The sequence below is a fragment of the Arachis stenosperma genome, chromosome 7 (genome assembly GCF_014773155.1).
Source record: "Arachis stenosperma cultivar V10309 chromosome 7, arast.V10309.gnm1.PFL2, whole genome shotgun sequence".
Taxonomy (NCBI): Eukaryota; Viridiplantae; Streptophyta; class Magnoliopsida; order Fabales; family Fabaceae; genus Arachis; species Arachis stenosperma.
This window is the reverse complement of record NC_080383.1, coordinates 80678181-80700724: the sequence shown is the minus strand read 5'-3', so window position 1 is coordinate 80700724 and position 22544 is coordinate 80678181. Positions and strand designations below refer to the sequence as shown.

General features: G+C 29.9%; 2 protein-coding genes and 1 pseudogene across 2 annotated transcripts; 1 reads left to right on the top strand and 2 right to left on the bottom strand.

Moving 5' to 3' along the window:
• Positions 1 to 1901: 1901 nt before the first annotated feature.
• LOC130939986 (uncharacterized) lies at positions 1902 to 2900 on the top strand (annotated as a pseudogene).
• Positions 2901 to 5321: 2421 nt separating this feature from the next.
• LOC130941516 (transcription factor MYB58) lies at positions 5322 to 10684 on the bottom strand. Its single transcript, XM_057870051.1, has 3 exons — positions 10421 to 10684; positions 8285 to 8414; positions 5322 to 6477 (listed from the first exon to the last, which is right to left on the bottom strand). Exons 1-3 carry the CDS (start codon positions 10557 to 10559, stop codon positions 5598 to 5600), a joined length of 1149 nt encoding a protein of 382 aa, XP_057726034.1. The 5' UTR covers positions 10560 to 10684; the 3' UTR covers positions 5322 to 5597.
• A 5727-nt stretch (positions 10685 to 16411) lies between these two features.
• On the bottom strand, positions 16412 to 17311 carry LOC130939985 (uncharacterized). Its single transcript, XM_057868046.1, has one exon. It carries the CDS (start codon positions 17309 to 17311, stop codon positions 16412 to 16414), a length of 900 nt encoding a protein of 299 aa, XP_057724029.1.
• Positions 17312 to 22544: the final 5233 nt, after the last annotated feature.

The window sequence follows — 22544 nt, the reverse complement described above, 5'->3', positions numbered from 1 at the left end:
ATATTACTTTGTTAATTAGTTTCTAGCATAATTTTCTATTTTAGATCAAATAATACAAAAAAAATTCATGTAAACAACAAGCAAAATACACATAAAAATCAGATACGGTGAAATAATTGAAATTACAAATTCTAAATAATATAGTCACTTATCATAAAAACCTAGCTATAACAAAGGAAAAAAAATTCACTACCAAAATCAATTTGGAGGTGAACCTTGAAAATGACATTTTTGGAAAAAAATCTTCAAAACTATAAGACATGTTCGATCATCATCAACAGCAAGAACAAAAAGATGGCTAGAGAGCGGCAAAACGACAAGGAAGGTGATAACAAGGAAGGCAAAATAATGACGCTAGCGCGTAATGGAGATGACGATGCAAAGGAAAGGCTAATGGCGTAAATGACGAGGAGACGACGAGGAGACGGTAAGATGTCAATGACGTTGACGCTGACGCTGATGGTATGGATGCTGGTGATGGCGATAAGGAGACGAGGCAGAGGGGAGGCTAACGGCGCAGCGAGGGCGGTGCTGGTCACGGTGGCCGAATCTCTATTCAATCTCCACCCTAAAAAAAACGTGGCTATTCACCATTTTTTGCCACGCTTTTAAAGTGTAGCAAAAAAAACGTGACGATAGACCTTTTTTCTTGTAGTGAGAAGCGGACTACCACCCCGAGAGTGCGATAAGTAGAGGTAGACTCACTAAAAACAGTAGCAAGAGATCATCCTCTTCTAGCATATCGTCTCAACTCATGAATTTACCATGACCAAGATTTGAAGCTCATTCGGCCAAATATGGAGCTCCATGTAGTTTATGCAAAATAACTCATCCAACGGTGTCCAATTACCTCCTCCATCTTCCTTTATTACACTTGATGATTTATCATCTACCTCTACCAGATTGCCCACTCACTGTGAGCCACTCTTGTAGACAATGAAGACAACTTCATTTATGAGGACTATGATTGATATGGTAGTTTATTTTTAATTTGTTAACATTGTTAGGTTATTTTATATTTGTGTTTAGTATATTATTTTTGTTATTTGGGGGTAATGTTTTTTTTTATAAATTTTGGACGTTATATTATTGTTATCTTACTACAGCACAAACAGAGCTTAGCGGCCAAAAATTGCCAATCGTTTATTTAACTGCCGCAAATTTCAGAAGTACCAACGATTGACATTCATGTGTGCCGCTAATTAGGACCTTTATCATAATCCACTTTTTCAATCTCTTGTTTATCTTATAACCAATAATTCCCTCCACAGCTACAGAAACCCCTACTCCCTCTTTCACTGTGCACGAAATCCTTAATCTTGGCTCCACCTTGTGCCTCTGTGTGGTTGTGGAGTTGCGTGACTGCCATCCATCCTTCTCTCCCAAGCGTTAACCTTTTGCCTCTCCTCCACAGTGCGTGAAACCCCTGCTTCCTCCTCCACAGTGCGCGAAATCCCTAATATCTGCTCCACTGTACGCCTCTGTGTTGCGAGCTGCTTAATTGTTCTAAAGAAATTGGTTGGTTTCCTTGCTTTAGTTCCTTCCATGTGAAAGTGATAAAACTTTTTTCATAAATCAACAATGTCTTTTTTCCCTTTGAAGAGAAGTTTCTCAATTTTGATTTTTATGTCATTCATCCAGCAGTGCAAATAATTATATATTGTGCACACAAACTTCATATTTTATCAGAGGTGATTGCCATTGAATATTAGTGTTTTCTTCCTTACACATCTTTTTAATTGGAAAATTAATTTACAATATTTGTTGAATATCGATGGAAAGCATTTATTGGTTGAATCATGACTCATGAACTAAAGATTTGATGTTACTCTTATTGGCTTTATTTGTCAATACTTTATACAGATTTTCTTTAAGATCAACTCAGTTCAAAGAACACAGAGATGAATGACCAAGAAGCTCGTGTTCTTGCCTTTGAAATGAAATTGGAGGAGATGAAATATTTATAAGAAGAGGTTTTCGGCTTAAGGGAGAAGTTGCAAAATTCCAATTCAAAGTAAGCATCACTGATACACAAATTAGAGACTAAATAAGTGAAATTAGAGAAGTCATATTTGTTCATAGAGAAACTTGAGGAATCAATTTTATCACTGGCATTAGAGTCTCAACTTGAAATAGAGAGTATGAAACTAGATATGTGAGTATGTGACTAGTTACAATTTTTTTAGTTGATTACATAATACTAATAAATGATGAAAGGAAGTAGACACTTCTAATTGGATAATTATGCTAAAGAAAAATATTTGATTATGTGATCTTTCTTTCACTAATCACTGTGGATAGTATAGAATAGGTGCCTTATTGACTTATTTTTAGTTGTATTTGTAATACTGTAATCTTTTTCTTTCTTTCCTTTTTCAATTATAAAAAAATCTTTATAATTTAAATTGTTCGTTCACTAAATTACATTCTCCCAATATTTCTTCAGCAGTTATGAAGGAGTATTAGGTCCACTCTTTGAAAGATTGACAAGGATCTTAAATCTAGCTGCAGATTTAAAAGAAAAGATAGAGATGTCACATCAAATCCAGGAATATGAATGTCTTGTGAATAAACTTAAGGTATATGATAAAGTCCAATCAATGAAGCAATCTATGTAAATTTGATCAGTACAAAAGCAAGAAACAACACTTGTGCCATTATGCAACATATCACCTTTTGAATTTTGAGATTGGGAATTTATGTGGTATCTTGACTTTGTTTACTAGGAAGAATTGCAAGTGAAAAAGTTGAGGGCCAAAAAGGAAGCAAAGGACTTAACTCAGGAAATGGCTGAGTTACGGTACCAACTTACAAATTTGCTTGAAGAAGAATGTAAGCGACGAGCTTGCATTAAACAGGCATCTCTACAAAGAATTGCTGAGTTAGAGGCACATGTATGAACTTGAAAGCTAAAATTAGAGTATAGTTTCAAGAAGAGATTATAACTATGCATGTAACAGTAAAAATTAGAGTATAGTTTCAAGAAGAGATTGTAACTATGCATGTAATAGTAAAATTAGAGTAAAATTGGAAATTGCTAAGTCTTTTACCTTGTCTTGCCCCTGTGGAGCTAGAGAATATAAATGCTGGAGCAAAGGGTATGCTGTAAGTAATCTGTGACACATGCACAATAATAAAGAATGTTAGCTTATATATGAATATAAAAATATATTAAAACGATTTAAGTTTTCTAAAATAGAACATTCTTGTTAAGACACATATGCTTTTGTTGAGGTTTCTTTCCATAGCATTTATTAGAGGTAAGCATCACTTTCAACCATTATATTTTGCGTTATTCTAGCTTCCTACTACATACTTTGCTTATTTCTTTGGTTTAATTTTATAGGTTTGGAATGAATGCTATGTGCCACTTACCTTGCTTAATATAATCTTAGATTAAAAATTGTATCATTTGATTCATAAGAAAGCCAATAACAAATTATAATACTAACTTTGATGAAGATGTGTTAAGTATCTAAGGAAAGTAGGAAACTACACCTTAAAAGCTAGCTAATAAGGGAGAAGAAATACTCTCTTTATATACAACATCAAGCATGCCATACTACCTGATGTAGGACTTTGAGCACCTCATAATACCCAAGTTCCTAACAATACACCCCCTGGAGAGCCGACGTCCACGGCGGCTTCACTCTATCGACACTGACCCAACGGTAGCCACTTTGCTACCGGCTATCAGTATTCGGTATTCACCTTAAGTCAGCCTATAGGTAGCCCTTTTCATGGCGCCGGTAACCACGCTCTAATACCATTGTTAAGTATCTAAGGAAAGTGAAAAACCACACCTTAAAAGCTAGCTGATAAAGAAGAAAAATCACGCTCCTTATATACAACACAAGTATCCCATACTATCCGATGTGGGACTTTGAGCACCCCATAATACCCAAGTCCCTAACAAGATGCTATATAAAGTTTGATTGGAGATATGTGCAAAGAATGAACGAAGATTTAATGCTAGAACTAGGTCTAGAAATTAAATCAGCAGAAGCATAAAGTTGCTAAACTTTTTCTTTAGTTGTTTTTTGTTGTTCTGTTTCCTTTGAACAAGAAGCACCATGGAAAAGGGTTAGCTTATGTTCTACAAAATTTGAATGAATTAAGTACCTCAACATAGATTATTAGTAAGTTATTAATTGCTGTTGGGTCTAAAATCAATGACACATGAGAATTGGAAGAAAAGAAAAGGATATTTCTGAAGCTGATTTTAGTTTTATTTTTTATTTTTTTTCAATTGACAAGAAATTAATTAAAATACTAAAAGCTCAAAATCTAACGGATGATATGGTTTTCCATTTAGTCTATTGCCCTTACTATGGAAATTATTCTAAATTGAATTATATTGGCACTTACAAAATTGCCATTTGCTGTAGGTATGATCATTGAAAACCACTGTATTTTTTTAAGGCACCCATTAGAATTGCGGCGGTTCTAAACCACCTCCATTTTTTAAAAAACCAATAAAGGAAATAGCAGTGGTTGTATGATCCAATTAGCGACGGTTATACCAGCGGTTGCTGAAAACCACCGCGAAAACAATTGCCTGCGCCACTAACCAGGGCGGTTCACTCAACCGCCGAAATTAGTTTTTGCGGTGGTTTAAAACTGTCGCAAACCATAGAAAAAATCGCCGCTAATCTCCAATCTTCTTGTAGTGTCTTAATATAGCAGATTAAAATTTGAAAAACTTTTAAATTGGTCACTAAAAAATTTCAGATCAGACGTTTTAGTCTCAAACAAATTTTTTATTTTTAGAAATTATTAAAAATTATTATCATTAGATAGATTGGTCCCTTATCATTTGAAAGGGGACTAATTTGCTTTAGTGATATTTTTAAAAACTTAATTGTCTCATAATAAAATTTAATAGGGACTTATTTATTCAATACACATATTTAAAATTTTATTGAAAGCGAAAGAGTAACTAATTTGTCTAACGAAAGTAATTAGTGCGGACTTCTAGTAAATAAAAATTTGTTAGAAATCAAAATGTCTAATTTGAATTATTAATGGACCAATATAGGTGTTCACTCTTTAAATTTGGAAAACAATAAATTCAATGTTATCGATAACTTGGCCGTTAGTTAAATTCAAACATTAAATTTGTATTTTTAATTATTACGAATGTCAATGTTGTCATTAATGATAAAAATAATTTTTTAATTTTACAAAATTATTTAACTGATAGCCAAGAAGTGTCAATAAAATATGGGTTGAAAATTAGATGTGAAACTATAATTGACAGACATTTATTTTCGTCATGATCGTCGACTAGTAGTCAATAATCACGAATTTTTTGACAGTAAATAAAGATGTGATTCCTACTTAAATTAGATCCACCTCTAATCCATAATAAATAAGGTATGAGTTGATATGTAGTATTTAACATTATAATATGTACACATAACTCAACTCTACTAAAAAAATCTACATCGAATAAAGCTAAATTTGGATTAATTTCCCATAGTCAGAGTACCTACTGATAAGTAAATCACAAATTTGTGATTCATATAGATGAACTTGTTTTTTTTTTCTTTTTTTTTTCTTTCAAAATAGCTAGGAATTTTCATTGTATACTAATCTTAGAGAATAGTATTTGGTGGCAAAGAGGGCCACAATTGAATATATCCCAAGTCTAATTCTGATTCTAATTGATCGGGTTCTGGTGGCCTTGTCACAAGATCTAAATCAAATACATCATTTGATGGGTCCATTATTATTTCTTGTTGAGCCTTGTTGTTTGACCCTTTTGTTGTTGCTTCACCTACCACTCCTCCAAGCTCATTCTCAAATTCATGGGACCACATCATCATCATCATGGCTTCATCATCATCTTGATGAACAAGATTTGTTGGTGATGTTTGGCTTTGATGAGGAGGAGGAGGAGGAGGAGATGCCTCATTTGATGATAGAAATGATTCAATATTATCTAACATCTTCCAAAAATCACAATCTTCTTTTGTCTCCAAATTATTGTTGTTTGGCTTATCAACCTCTTCCAATGTAACATCAATATCATAGGGTCCAACACAGTTCAATAATGTTGGAGACACCAATTGTTGTTGATCTTCATCATGCTTCTTGTTTTCAACACAAGATGATAATGATGTTGATGATGATGAATTTGATGACCCTTTTGTCTCTTCAGTGATACCAACTACTTCTTGTAATAACTTTCTACCTGAATCTTGATCATCATCATCAGTTTGGGAAATATGGTCATTGGTTTCATTGCAAGGATTGTTGTTGTTAGTTTTTGGTGTTTCATTTGAGAAAAATGATTCAGATGAAGATGAAGAGGGTGAAGTCACTGATGATTCAATCTTAGATCCATCATTTGCATTATCTGCCCTTGAATCTGAAGATTTTGCAGCAGTTAATCTCTTCTTCAAGTGGGTGTTCCACACATTTTTTATCTCGTTGTCTGTTCGACCGGGCAAACGGGATGCAATCTTAGACCATCTGAACAAAACGAGATACATATATAATCATAGCAAGTCTTAAAAATCAACATGACACGACCAACATTTAAGATAAAGCAAAAACCATTAAAAACTCAAAAAAAAATCTCCTAATTTCTACTAAAAAAACACATCCAAATAAAAACCCAATAAAAATTCATTTTTGAATAGGTTTCATATTACATTTGTTTGACAACTTATTAGGTTTAATTACTCTTTTGGTTCCTATAGTTTCACTAAATTTTCAATTAGGTTCTTATATTTTTTCTTTTCAATTAGGTTCTTATACTATTTTTAATTTTCTAATTAAGTCATTTTCATATAAAAAACGTTAAAATTAACAGAATATTTCTTCCAAAATACATTGGTTAAACATCTAATTAGGTTTTTAATTATGAATACCTTCAATTTGTAAAGAAATATTCAGTTAATTCTAATATTTTTTTTGCATAAAAAATGACCTAATTATAAAATTAAAAGCAGTGTAGAGACTCGATCGATCCAATTGAAAAAAATAAAAAATAAAAAAATCTAATTAAAAATTTAGTAAAATTATAAAAATTAATAAAATAATTAAATTAATTTATTATAGTATTAGCTAAAATTATCTGCCATAATTAATTAGCTAGCATTACTCATATAATCACTTACATTCTGTGATGTCCCTAAAATTAAGAAAATAAACCAAAATACAATGCAAAGTGAGAGTATATATTGACTAGGTATCGACTACCATTTGCGATATGATAACAAACTTAGATACATGTTACATTAATACCAAAAATTAATCATTACGTAATGCTTATAAAAATGTTTGATTATATTTCACTAAAAAAATTTGATTGTCCTATTATAGTGAATTTGGTTATACATTTATTTAAGATTTGATTATTTTTAATAATTGATTAAACTGTTAGAAAAATACAAAATATTATGTATAAATATTCATAAATACATAATAATTAAGTTTTGTTTGAAATAATACATTTTCTTATGAGTTATATATAATTCAAAGGTAATATTATATAAATAGAAATATTTTTGAAAAAAATAATTCCATTATATAGTTACATATATATTATTATATTAAGAATTAATGTTCTTTAATGGATAAGCAAATATTTTTGAAATCACGTTTCTAAACATCTTGGCTAATGTGCCGTACCAACAAAAAAAAAATTGCTATGAGAAATCAAGCGGCAGGTGGCTGGTTTTGTTTTTTCTTTTGGTTTTAGTTACGACAAATTAAAACTCGCCACTTTTCTAATAGCATTAAATTTGAGCTTTAAGAAATAGAAATAAATACTGCTTTGATGCTAAATATAAACCATTTTGAATAATAAAAAAAAATTAAAGAAGATTTTAATTTTAATCTCAAGTTTTAAAAATAAAAAATACTTATTCCATAAATAATTGTAAAAGGTTAATTTTTATTAGAAAAGACAACAACAGTCTCCTAAATATTGGAATGACAAAAATAAGTAAAATATGTTGGATTAAATAAGTTTTAATTTCTATAAATTGTATGCATGTCTTTTGGTTTTTCTTCATATAAATTTAATTTATTATTTTATTTTAAATCAATAAAATTTTGTTAAATATTAATGTGACTAGTTAAAGCTTTAACGTAGTGAAATATATATTATGTCAGTATATTATCCATCATATTAGTATTTAGTAAATTAATTAAGAAGAAAACGAAAATTTACAATTTAAATTATTGTTGTAAAAAGAGAGAGAATATTTTACGAATAAAATATTTATTTAAAACTGAAAATTGGAAACACAAGAAGAAGAACACTACTCACTTGTTCCCCATGGCTTTATGAAGCTTTATTATGGTTTCCTCTTCCTCTGCTGTAAAATTGCCTCTCTTAACATCTGGCCTCAAATAATTGATCCATCTCAAACGGCAACTTTTCCCACATCGCATGAGCCCTTAAGAACATGCAAATACTGAGTGTGAGCAACTACTAATTTTTTAACAATTTACAGAGTTTGAAATTAAATATATTATTGTTCAAATTTAATTTGTGGCAGACTGGTATGGAAGGCATGGAGATTGCATGTTCCTTTATATCTAAAGATACTTAGAAAATTGTTTTTTAAAACATCTATATCATTCATTCTTTTGCATGTTGACACCAAGTATTTTATTATTGCAAGTGTAATCCCCTCTTTAAAAGATTTCTTTATTAAGTGTCCCAATTACACACTCACTTTAATGTTATACATACAGCTATGTTTTTATGCGTGCCAATAGATAAAAGCGTGGCAAAAAGTAAAACGTATCAATAGATCAAGAAAATCGTACCGATAGATTAACCGGCACGCTGGTAGATGTGACCCTTTCAAAAGCGTGTTGATAACTCAAAAAACATTGCGAAAAGTTATCGAGACGTTTTTTTATATTTTTTGGTACGTTTTAAAAACATGGCAAAAAGCTTATTTTCTTATAGTGTGTAATTAAACGAGTATTATTATTATTATTATTATTATTATTATTATTATTACTACCAAAGATAAAGAGACTCTAACCCGTAATCTCTGAGTAAATATAAAAAGATTATACCATTTGGGCTATAATTCATTGGCGGCAATGAGTAATATTATTATACCTCTTATTAATCAAATGAATTTATAAATTTTAAAGAGATAAAAAAAACATCAAAAATTTTTCATTTTATATAAAATTAGGATACTAAGAAGATATATAATATTAATTATGGTAAAAAATGAAAACTGCTACCTGGCTAGTTTCTAGGGAAGAACATCACAAGAAATTAATAATCAATAGATATCCATAATATTAAACCTCATCTTTGAAACGGATGTATCAATTGAAATTAAAGATTTTCTGCTAATACAATAAAGGCATTCCCATATAAGGACAAGGATTTTATGGTAATTAGAATTTTGATTTAATTTTTAAAATCATTTAATATTATAATTTTAAATAAATAAGTCAATTCTATAAAATATCTACTAAATAGAACAATTTTACAATTTGAATTTTGTTATAATTTTCATATTTCATTTAATTTATTCTTTCAATTTATATAAAACCTCTATTTTCTCAGCCACACTAATAACTAATAAGGCCACACATGGTTGGTGCGGTTTAAACTTTAAACAAAAAAAAAAAAAAAAAAAGAAGGTAAACGAGAGGAATACATGTGTCATAGACTCATAGTTATAGGTAGAAAGAGGGTCCCACAGTCGGGATTTGCGACAATGTTTGAGGGAAGGTAGAAACAGCCACCGATTTCTGCCAAACTCTGCTTTGTTTTTACTCTATACATTTTTAATTTTAGTTGTAATTATATAAATATAAAAAATTTAATTTCTAATTAGCTATCATATGAAAGGATATAGCAAATATTTATGAAAATTTTGATTGTCACATCATAGGAAAATTAATTATTTTATTATAACAAATTTAATTATTATACAATTTTAATTATTATAATAGTTAATTATTTTATTAAAAATATTTAAAGTAAAACATATAAATATATCCAAATTTGCAATAGCAGAGTTGATGGCTATGTTTTGTATTCATAGGATATTTTGTTTTTTATTTATCACTTAATTCTTTAATTAACAAATTAACTAATAGATGAGAGGAAAGAAAATATGATAATGCACAACAGAAGTAAGGTACCGAAAAATTGTCAATGAAATTAAACATAGGAAAAACAGAATTTCAGGGTGAAGCAATAATGCAAATGCAGAAACTTAAATGCGTGTGACTTTCAACATCAAAGCTGAGGATTCCAAACCGAAAAAGGAAAATTCCAATGACCTAAAACTGATGGAGGCTGATAGAAAACATTAGAGTTTTCCTAGTTCTAAACATTAAGTACAAAAGAGAGAAAGAAAAAGACTGAATATGGAAAATTCGAGTAGCAAAAACTAGAGCAGAGTGACTCGTAAGCACATACCTGCTTGTTTGGGAAGGGCACGCCAGTTTTCATGGCCATGTTTCTGAATGAAAGCTATAAGCTTAAGATCCTCAGCAGGACTCCAAGGTCCCTTCTTCACTTGAGACTTATCACAGCATGGTGCTCTTCCTTTCCCCATTTTTGTTCTCAAGATATATCTCTCTTATCACACCTCCACCAACACTCTTATATATTTATATGAATATATATGATATGTTTTATGGATTAGTTCAAATTTAATGTGCCTCACTCATATATTGGTGTCTCCCTCTACCTATATATATATATATACCATGATACTAAGATGAGGGAGAAAGCTATTTATATAGGCAATGGACCAACAAGAGTCATGCCACAAATTAGTATGCTGAGATTGAGTGATACAATGATACAAATTAAATGCAAATATAATAATAAATAGAATAATATCTAGGATTATTACTATTATCTCTACCATGCATATATTGTAAAATAAGTTTCCATTTCTAAAATTCTAATGAAAACTTTTTCATCTAATATAACTTACCTTAAAAGGTGTCCGCCACATTAGATTTGTTATTATTTGAGTTTAATTTTAATATATTAATAATATAAAATTTTATACATAATTATTTAGTTATTTTTTTTAAATAATTATTTATGTAATAAATATAAAAAATAATTATTTTTAATAATATAATTATATAATTAAATGTTAGTATAATTTTTTTATTATAATAATATATTAATATTAAATTATATTAATATTTTTTTTGGTGGTATTTTACAATACGCACGGTACAAGTGGGACTGTTACTGTATACATGCTGTTTCTGAAACGTGATGTCAGTTTCCATTCTTTGTGATGTCAACATCCTCTCAATTATAATGTGGTTGATCTTTCAATTATGAAATACAGACACATCTTTGAGTTATTGTATTTTTGTATTAGATATATTTTACGGACAATATTCATTTTACATTCGTTTGATATATATTTTGTGTATTTAATTGTGTTTTTATAAAAAAATAAAAAATATTTTCTCAGATATATTACCATAAGGTATCAACGTATTTATTTATTTTTAATTTGTATTTTTAAAATAAATTTTAAAAAATATATATTATTATTTATTAAAATAAAAATTATTTTAAATATTTTATTTAATTAAATTTTTTTAAAATAGTTAAAATAATAATTTATTTTTTAATAATAATAAAATATTAAAATATTATTATAATTTATGTAAAAAAATTTTATATTTTCTAATTGTATTTCTGTATGTTATAAAAAAAATTGAAATTTGTGTGTTTACATATATCATATTCATATCAATATTCATATTTTATAGTCTTTGAAGAATTCTATTTCTTTTTTTTTTAATATTAGTTTTGTGTAAAATTAGTATTAGTTGCTAATCAGTTACAATATTTAAATATAAAATATATAGGAAACTTCATATATATAGGATAACTATGCTTTTTAAAAATTACTTATTTATTTATTTACTTTTACTTTTAAATATTATAGCATTTATATTTGATAAAATAAAATAAAATAATTTTTAATAAGTATAAATTGTAATAATAATAATGTTTGCTATAATTACTTTTAGAACTTATAAAAATTTTAATAAATATATATAAATATAATAACAAAGTTAAATATTTATTAGCATATAAGGTCATATTAAATTTTTTAAAAAGCATATGCTAATTTGAAATTATTTATATAAATATTTTAAAAAAATAATCCTAGTTAACTTTTACTAACTAAAACTACAATCACATAATTTTTTTTATCTAATAAAAAATAAAAAACACAAATACATCTCTCTAATAAACTTTAACAGACCCATCCGAAGAGTGAAGATTTACAATATCTATTCATTATTATTAATGTCCAAGCAATAATATCCATGACTTTTTTTTCCTCTCCTCAAAATAGGCTTATATATATTTTAATTGTGATGGTCAGATAAGCATTAATTACGCAATATAGTATTTATTTATGGGCAATTTTATGTTCTTACATTTATTTACTGACTAAAACTCTCGTGATTAATGAAATTGGTATCGTACTTTAAAATAATATTTGAAATTTAAATGGTATCAAATGTATTTTTGAGATTGATAAACATGATTTATATTAGTTTTTTGACTCGCTTTCTGTTAACAATAAATGTAATTACCTATATTATACACGTGATAAAATTAAAGTTATAATTTTAAATTATTTTATTAAAATTAATTTAAATTACAATAATTTAATTCATAAAAATAATAAATTATACATTATTTGATTTTTTTTTAATTTAGTGTTAATTATATTAATTCTAAAATAGTCATTAACCACCAATTTTAATAATCTACTTTTTTTAATAAATCAGATATATATATTGAATGTGACTATAAATAATTTAGTAATATCTAAATTTATCAACAAATTGTTATATGTGTAAGAACATATCAAAATCAGCTGAAAATAAACAACAAATTATTAGAGAATTGTAAGGCATTAAGTTCTCCGATAAACAATAAATAATTTAAACCCACTAAATAACAGCTCAATACTATCCTTTGATGCCTGCAAAATATATACCTGAAACAATAATATTATATTAATGTTAGTATACAAAATTATATGATTAACGTAATTATAAAATTATTTATCAAGAGAATAAAATAATACGGATTTTTATGATAATTCTAATATTCTCAAACTATAAATATACAATAAGAATGCATTACCCATTAGCACCTAGAATTTGTAAATTTTTTAAATTGATAGTAATAAATTTTAATAAATTAATAAATTTAATTAAGAGATTTCGTTATTACCTTTTCATTATAAGCTCTCAAAAACTTTTTTATATACCACATTCATCATGCAGTTATCTTCCAAGTGTCTGTGATTTTGCAACAGCATTCGCATACCATCTTTACTCGATAATCTTGCCTTTATTTTTCAAATTTTTTCATTACATAATCTACCATAGGTAATACTGTTGATAGAAACGTAGGCCATTAGGTAGGTATTAAAAAAAAAAATTATGTCTGAGGTACGAATTTTCTAGATGATAAATAATTGTCACAATTCACTATTACTCTTTATATATACACACACACACACAAATATTCATTGTACACGGTAATAATTAGCCAATATTTTTAATGAAATACTTGCTACAATTAGATAAAAATTATGCCATTATCTTTTATTAACCTTTATGGTTAATTCAATGAAAATACTTGCTCAGTATATTTGTTATCTACATTAATTATGTGTCAATATTTTTATGAAAGAACTAAAAGAAGAGATATATAAATATATATAATATTGTTGCTCTATAAGAAGCAGATATAAATTGCTACGTTCTTTTTTATTATATTATACAACTTAAAGTTATAGTATCATGTTATTATTAATTATAGATATTTGTTACAATTATATCAAATTTAATTATTACTCTAATAACAATCAATAATATTTTTTTCTTTTTATATTCAATATTCACTGTAAATATAAAAAAATAACTAACGAATAAAAATATGAGTAAAAAATAAAACATACTAATTAAAATTTAATTTATTAACTAATTAATTTTATATTCATACATTATTATTATTATTATTATTATTATTATTATTATTATTATTATTATTATTATTATCCACTAATTAAAGCAGAAGATAAAGAATTATATAATTAATGAACAATTATTAGAATGAGTGAAAATTATAGCATGAATTATTGTGGATATAACTATTTACTAATAAAATTGTGGATACAAATTATTGTAAATACAACTATCTACTAATAAAATTATTGCACATGAATGAGAATCGGAACTATATCAAGTAATATAATTAGAATGAATAAAAATATCGATGATTGATAATTAGTTTAATAATACATTGAATATTGATTTGATATAATTATAATAAAGATATTTTCGTAAAATAATATAATTATACATTATTCATGAGCTAATTGTAATATAATTAAAATAAATTTATTTAAAAAAATTATGTATAATCTTCGTAAATTACAGTAATTTCTTTATTTATGTATACATATGTATTAATTTTGTTAAATAATTCTAAATATTTTTTATTTATACATACATATATATTAATTATACATAAAAATATTTAAATCACATATATTAAATATTTTTTGTTATAATTTATTTTCTTTTATATATATATATATATCATAATGCGTGTAATAAGTTTTTATGTATATATATATATATATTCCATAATGCGTGTAATAAGTTTTTATGTTGGATATCGATATATAGTCTCCAAACCCAGCCCCATTCATGTGCAAACTATATACAATTTTTTTAATAAAGCAATTTTAATTTTTAATTGAGATACTTGCTACAATTAAGTAAAAATTATGTTATTATCTTTTATTAATCTTTATAATTAATTTAATGGAGATAATTGCTCAGTATATATATTATGTATCTATATTAATTATGTGCCAATATTTTTAGGAAAGAGTTAAAAAAAGAGATATATAAATATATATAATATTATTGCTATATAGGAAGCAAATATAAATTGCTACGTTCTTTTTTATCATATTATACAACTTAAAATTATAGTATCATGTTACTCTTAATTATAGATACTTGCTACAATTATATCAAATTTTATTATAAATCTAAATAATAAAATAGATAACAATCAATATTTTTTTCTTTTTTACATTTAAATTTACTGTAAATATAAAAAGTAAAATAACTAATGAATAAAAATATGAGTAGAAAATAAAACATAATAACTAAAATTCAATTTATTAACTAATTAATCTTGTGTTCATACATCATTATTATTATTATTATTATTATTATTATTATTATTATTATTATTATTATCCACTAATTAAAGCAGAAGATAAAGAACCATATAATTAACGAACCATTATTAGGATGGATGAGAATTATAGCATGAATTATTATGAATACAACTATCTACTAATAAAATTGTGGATAGAATTATTTATTGTAGATACAACTATTTACTAATAAAATTATTGCACATGAATGAGAATTAAAACTATATCAATTAATATAATTAGAATGAATAAAAATATTGATGATTGATAATTAGTTTAATAATGCATTAAATATTGATTTAATATAATTATTATAAAGATATTTTCTTAAAATAATATAATTATACATTATTCATGAGCTAATTATAATATAATTAGAATAAATTCATTTGAAAGAAAAAGTTTTTTTGTGTAATCTTCATAAATTACAATAATTTTTTTATTTATGTATACGTATATATTAATTTTGTTAAATAATTCTAAATATTTTTTTATTTATACAAACATATATGTATTAATTATACATAAAAATATTTAAATCATATATATTAAATATTTTCTGTTGTAATTATTTTCTTTTATATATATATATATATATATATATATATATTATTCCACAATGCTTGCAATAAATTTTGATGTTTGATATCCATATACAGCCTCCAAACCCAGCCCCACACTACAAAATTCTTGTTTGTTTGTGGAATTTTTTCGTGGGAGTTATTAAAACCTCCATATTATATTTTACTAGTTTTATCCCTGTGCCAAGCACGGGCATTAAAATTATAATTTTAAATAAATATTATTCAATAAGAATACGAATTAAATTATTTTAAAATGAACAATGCTTGCGGCCAGCAACGTTTGTGATTGGCAGCATCAAATAGTCATCAATGATAATTTAATGGTGGGAGATTGGTGTGAGATTTCATCCAATGACTCATCGTTCTCTACTGGTTATATGCTGGCCAAAATTCAATAAAGTTGCTGGCTCCCTAGACTTTTTCTTTAAAAATAATTGTTTATATAGATATATATTATATAAATAATAATATTTAATATGTAATTTATTAAGAGTTAATTTTTTTATTTATTCTTTAAGAGTTAAAAGAGTTGTGTATCGAAAAGATTACAAAAGGAGCACATGAGAGGTAAACCGATCAAGGGAGAATGTTAGGTAGCAACCCAGTAAAAACTTCTCTATAGACAACATTAATTGTATGATCTGAAACTTTGTCGTTAGAATCAACATATAAAATCTTCAATCCAGAATGCATGCTGACCCGAGAAAGCGCAACATAAAGCTGACCATGAGTAAAAATAGGCCTCGGAAGATAGATGCCAACTATTGACAGCGTTTGACCTTGGGACTTTTTTATGGTCATCGCAAAGCAAAGAGCAACCAGAAATTGGCGTCGAGTAAACCTGATTGGTAATGTATCATTATTAGGTGACATGTTCATCCTGGGAATAAAGACAACTTCACCAGTATTACGACCTGCTAAGATGACGCATTCAATGATGTGGTCACCAAGACGTCTAACCTGTATTCGCGTACTATTGCATAGTCCATTGGATTGGTCAATATTGCGAAGAAGCATCACAGGAACACCGATTTTAAGAACTAACCGGTGTTGGGGAATTCCTGAACAATTTAACGCATTCAATGACTCGGTGCTCATTGTGTATAATTCAGATTCCAGGTGACCATCTTCATTAATTAGTGTATCAGAGCTCAAGTAAACCCTCTCGTTGCCAGGGATCAAAGACATCACATGATTGTTTACTTCAGTTACAACATCAAGTGTTGGTGCTAATATACTCCTACCCTTAAAATAATCCACGCTAGAAGAATAGAGTAAGATGTCAGGATAAACGAACAACACTAAATCATGCAGACATGGAGACTCAATATTCAGCAGCAAGTTGTCGGGTATTCTAATTACTGATTCGCCATCGGTGCTGTCTCCGATTAACTCGTCACCAATTTGAAGCAACCATGTAGCAAATTCCTTCAATTGTACACCGTGGATATCTCGTGAACCATGGGACAGCCTCATGTTTTCAGTTAACTGCAACACTTGGCAAGATTGCCACAGGTTCGAAGCATTAATTCATGAATGAACGATCTCTTTCCGGGAACCACGAGGAATCACAGGCAATATCTGACGAAAATCACCTCCCAGAACAACAATTTTCCCACCAAATAGAGCATGAGGATTATATCCACGATCAAAACGAAGAACATCCTTAAGGTATTTGTCGAGCGCTTCGAAGCAAAATTTATTTAACATAGGTGCCTCATCCCATATAACTAATTTTGCAGATGAAATAAGACGCGCGAGGGGTGTGCCTTGCCTTATATTACAAATAGAGTCCTGGTTAACACTGAGCGGAACCTTAAAGCGTGAATGAGCAGTTCGCCCATTAGGCAACAACAGAGCTGCAATGCCACTGGATGCAACGTTGAGGACAATATCACCCTTCGACCTTATTGAAGTAGACAGTGCATTCCATAGAAAGGTCTTACCAGTTCCACCATATCCACAGACAAAGAAAAAACCACCAGCGTCATGACGAACTGCATTTGCTATTGTGTCGAACGCAATGTGCTGGTCTCGATTCAACCGGGAAACCAAATCCATGGAGATACTTGCCAATTATGTCCTGTCGAAATTGAGCTCATCAGAAAAGACTGTGTCGGAAGGTTCAGGTAAACCAGCATAATTAGGAAACGACATGTCAGTAAATTCTTTTAGGCTCCTACCATTTGGCTGCAAGAGTTTTTCAATTTCGGCAAGCGTGATGGACTTAATCTCATGAATAGAACGGTGGAAACCTAAAAGCAAAAAATGCAACATAGTTACTTTAGAAACAAATTGGACATGGTGACGAAGGGAAAATAAAATAAATGCATAACACACTGCAAGAGGTGGAGAAGACCGGAAGTTTTTGAGTGGAGTGGTATGAATTTATGGCCAAACAGTAACCGGATAGAAAAAACAATCCAAAAAGTTTACCCAAGTTATGTTTTCCAGAAAGCATCGAGTTGTCTACACAATGTTGCCAACATTTCTCCCACACCATGTCAGGACGCACAATGTTGTTCGACATCAAAAGCATTGCAAACAACCTCCTGATATAATTCGGTGATGCCCACGCACTGGATTCATTAAGTGCATCAATAAATTCCCTATCATCCTGCAGTAACCCTAGCGCATAACAGGCCTCTTTGAATGTATCATACACAATGCCACCAACGGAACGGACATCAGCAAATGTCTGGCACCCTTTTTGATAATTCAATAACAAACGAAGGTAGTACTCCTCTCCATGCGAGTGAGGAATATGTGTGAGACGACCTATCACATTCCCTTGCTTCCGTGGCCTCCACATATACCCCTGCTTGTCCCAAACAAAAAAATGACAGCATCTCCACGTAAGTCAGTGTACCAGCCAGATCAAAATTCTTGTTAGCCTTAAACCAGCCAATAAACATACTATCCTTTGAGATCGTAGCGTCGATAACATTCTCAATAAGTTGGTGATCTTCGTACAAAACATTCAGTTCATTTGGAAGATGGAATGGAAGGCGGATGACGTTAGGCTCTTTGTACTAAATCTCAAACCCGAATAGCTGCCAGGATGCCTCACAAGCTGATATATACCGACAATCATAGTAGTTTTGGATTTCATCTACAGTGACATCAGAATCAGCTGAATCATGTGATCGGAAGAACGAAGCTGTGACACGATCATTACCTTTGTGAACGTACTTGAACAAATACTTAATAGCAGATGTCTGGCAAGTATACTCAACATTTATGTGGCAGCCATACTTAAGGAGCAATGTTGCATTGTATGGGACAATAAACCTATTGTCGAGATTAACATTCCTCTTGGTTGTTGAACGACCATTATCCGACCGTTTATACTTGGGAAAACCTGCACTGTCTATGGATGTTTTCTCACTGAAAGGCACTTGATAAAACTTGGAACACCTCCCATTAACCATACACGGACTACTCATGTTCAAAACCCCACATGGTCCGTGAATCATGAATTTTTGGACTAAGCTGTACAGCTTAGGTTGGGTGTGTTCGTCGGGTATCTTAGCCGATATATGATGGTCAATTTCATCGGATGATCGAGGCTTCTCAGTGGTTGAACAAATAATAAAATATGACAGTGGGGAAGACCACGCTTTTATAATTCAACTGTGTACACAACTGGAACAAAGAAAATGGGAAAAAGCAAAAGAATATGTTAGGGGACAAGTAGACATTGATGGAAAAATAACAAATGTGTTAGCGTGACGTTGAAGACAGTGAATGAAAAAACTTACTTCCTTTAGGCTTTCCGAATATGGACCCATCCTTTAAGTCTTTCAGCAAGATATCTAACTTGATCTTGAAAACCCTTGATATGATATCAGGCCTGTCACTTGGCTTTAATGAATAGTCCGCAACGCAATCTTTAATCTCGGTCCAATCTGGGTTACATGTGATAGTAATGAAATAGCTAGGGCATCCGGCATACCTGCAAATAGCAAATGCATCTTTGCAATTGTTGTACATGTATCGGGGACCACCGATAAATGAAGATGGCAAGATAACTCATTTTTCAGTTCTTGCAGCCTGTGTTTTACCCTGAATTAGACACTCGTGTAGGCCTTGTAATTGATGGGAACGAAACTTGCTCGGGTGGAACCTGTGATATTGTAATCTTTCCGCTTCTACCATAGTGTAACTATCAACCAAGAATTGTTAGAACAAACGTCTTGATTTGAGAAGCACTTGCGACTCATGCGATCTCATTTGGATTCGAAAAGACAGAAACTCCCTCATGCTAATTGTTTCTTGCTTATGTAACTGTTGCTTAGATCTTTCATTGGATATTAAGATATCACTCCGAAAACCATCTTCTCCGTACGAAAAAAGCAAGGGGTACTGTAGTGCAAGGTACTGCGGATGATTAACATCAATCCATTTCAGAAGGTTCGAATGCGTCTGAATTACAACGTCCCTCGAAAGGTTGTCGATATCAAAATCACCTACAATAAGAGCAGCAACTTCAGACGCTAATGGTAGATTATATCTTCTACCATCAGTATTCCTCTTCTTGATAAGACGAAACTGCAGCAGAGTCGTTGAATCTTCAGTGAACCTTTGCCTAGCATATCAGAAGCACTTAGCAAGAGAATTGTGGGAATCAAGCATGCTGGTTAGGTCGGCTACAATGGTATGATCTATAGCTTGGTGTTGATTAGACAGGCTACATTAACCCAAAAATAAAATAAATTAACATAAATCCAGGTCACACAAGAATCATATAACACAGACAGTAAAATATCAACATACCATAAGTACCACATACTTACCCAATTGCATCAATCCGGTTCTAGACTTCACTTTCTATATCATAAAAGTAGAGCTGAGCAAACTTGGGCTTGCTAGACTGCTGTGGCATCAAACTTCCAATTGAATGGTAATTTTGGCCACTTATAACAAACATGGGGGGGTGACCTTAGGATTTTTGCCAGTGAAGAATTTCATAAAAACAATCGCGTTGTAGATATAGTCTCTAAACCGACAGAAATTCCTTCGTACAAACGTTTTGGTTGTCACAAGTAACAAACCCCTTTAAAATTGATAACCGAGTATTTAAACCTCGGGTCGTCTTCTCAAGGAATTGCAGGGAGGTATGTTCTTATTATTGGCTATGAAAAAGGTAAAATTGGGGTTTTGGAAGTAAGGGGGCAGTATGTTGCACAAAAAAATAATAAGAAGAATAAATAAATAAGTATAAAATAAACTCTTGGCAAGGTATGGGAATTGGAAGTCCTATCCTAGTTATCCTTATCAATTGTGATAAGAATTGGATTTTTCTCCCACTTTGTTAACCTCTAACTATGAAGGTAAGTTAAGTGGATAAATTAATTCCAATTTTCAATCAACAATGAGTTTGATAAATCAAAAGTTACCAATTATTTAACCAAGGCCAAAAGGGGAAAAACTAAATCTACTAGAGTAACAATATCCTCAGATTAGGAATAATAAAAAGAAATAATCATAAACTGAAATACCTCAAATAACATTAATGTAAAAGAGTAATCTGTAACATGGCAGAGTTCGTAAATTAAATTGGGAAAATAATTAAAAATAAAGAACTTGGGATTGAGAGTCACTCCTAAAACTAAGAGAAGTCCTAAATCCTAATCCTAAGAGAGAGGAGAGAACCTCTCTCACTAAAAACTACATCTAAAAATATGAAAAGTGAATTATGAGAGCATGATAATGAATGGATGCATTCCCCCACTTTATAGCCTCTAATCTGTGTTCTTTGGGCCGAAAACTGGGTCAGAAACAGTCCAGAAGTCACTTCCAGCGCTTTCTGGTCCGTACAGGTCGCGGAAAAGTGACGCGGCCGCATGGCTCACGCGGCCGCGCGGGTTGCATTCCTGTCAGGTCATGCGTTCGCATGACTCACACGTTCGCGTCGCCTGGCGTCGGGGCAGCTATGACAAATTATATATCAAATCGAAGCCCCGGACGTTAGCTTTCCAACGCAACTGGAACCGCGTCGTTTGGACTTCTATAGTTAAAGTTATAGCCATTTGAGTGCGAAGAGGTCAGGCTGGACAACTTAGCAATTTCTCCAACTTATTGTATTCCTTCCACTTTTGCATGCTTCCTTCCCATCCTCCAAGCCATTCCTGCCTTATAATATCTGAAAACACTTAACACACATATCAAGACATCTAATGGTAATAAGAGAGGATTAATAATAAGCAAATATAAGTCCAAAGAAACATGTTTTCAATCAAAGCACATAATTAGGAAGGCAAATGTAAAACCATGCAAATAGTATGAATAAGTGGGTAAAGAGTTGATAAAAATCACTCAATTGAGCACAAGATAAACCATGAAATATGGGTTTATCAACCTCCCCACACTTAAACATTAGCATGTCCTCATGCTAAGCTCAAGAGAAGTTATAAAGGAATGAAGAGGAATGATAGAATGTATGAGATGCAACCTATGAATGCAACTAAATGCAAAATGTTTCTACCTACTTGGTTAAAAATAAATAAGTTCTTCAAGACAAATATGAACTGGATTTCACTAATTCAAATAACAAAATACAATACAAATAACTTGCAAGAAGAAGATAGCTCATGAAAGCAGGGAACATAGACTTGAGCACTGAACTCTTACTGGTAGTGTATATCATTCTAACTCTCAAGTGTCTAGGGTTAATTCTCTCAATTCTCTACTAATCTTGCTTTCTATA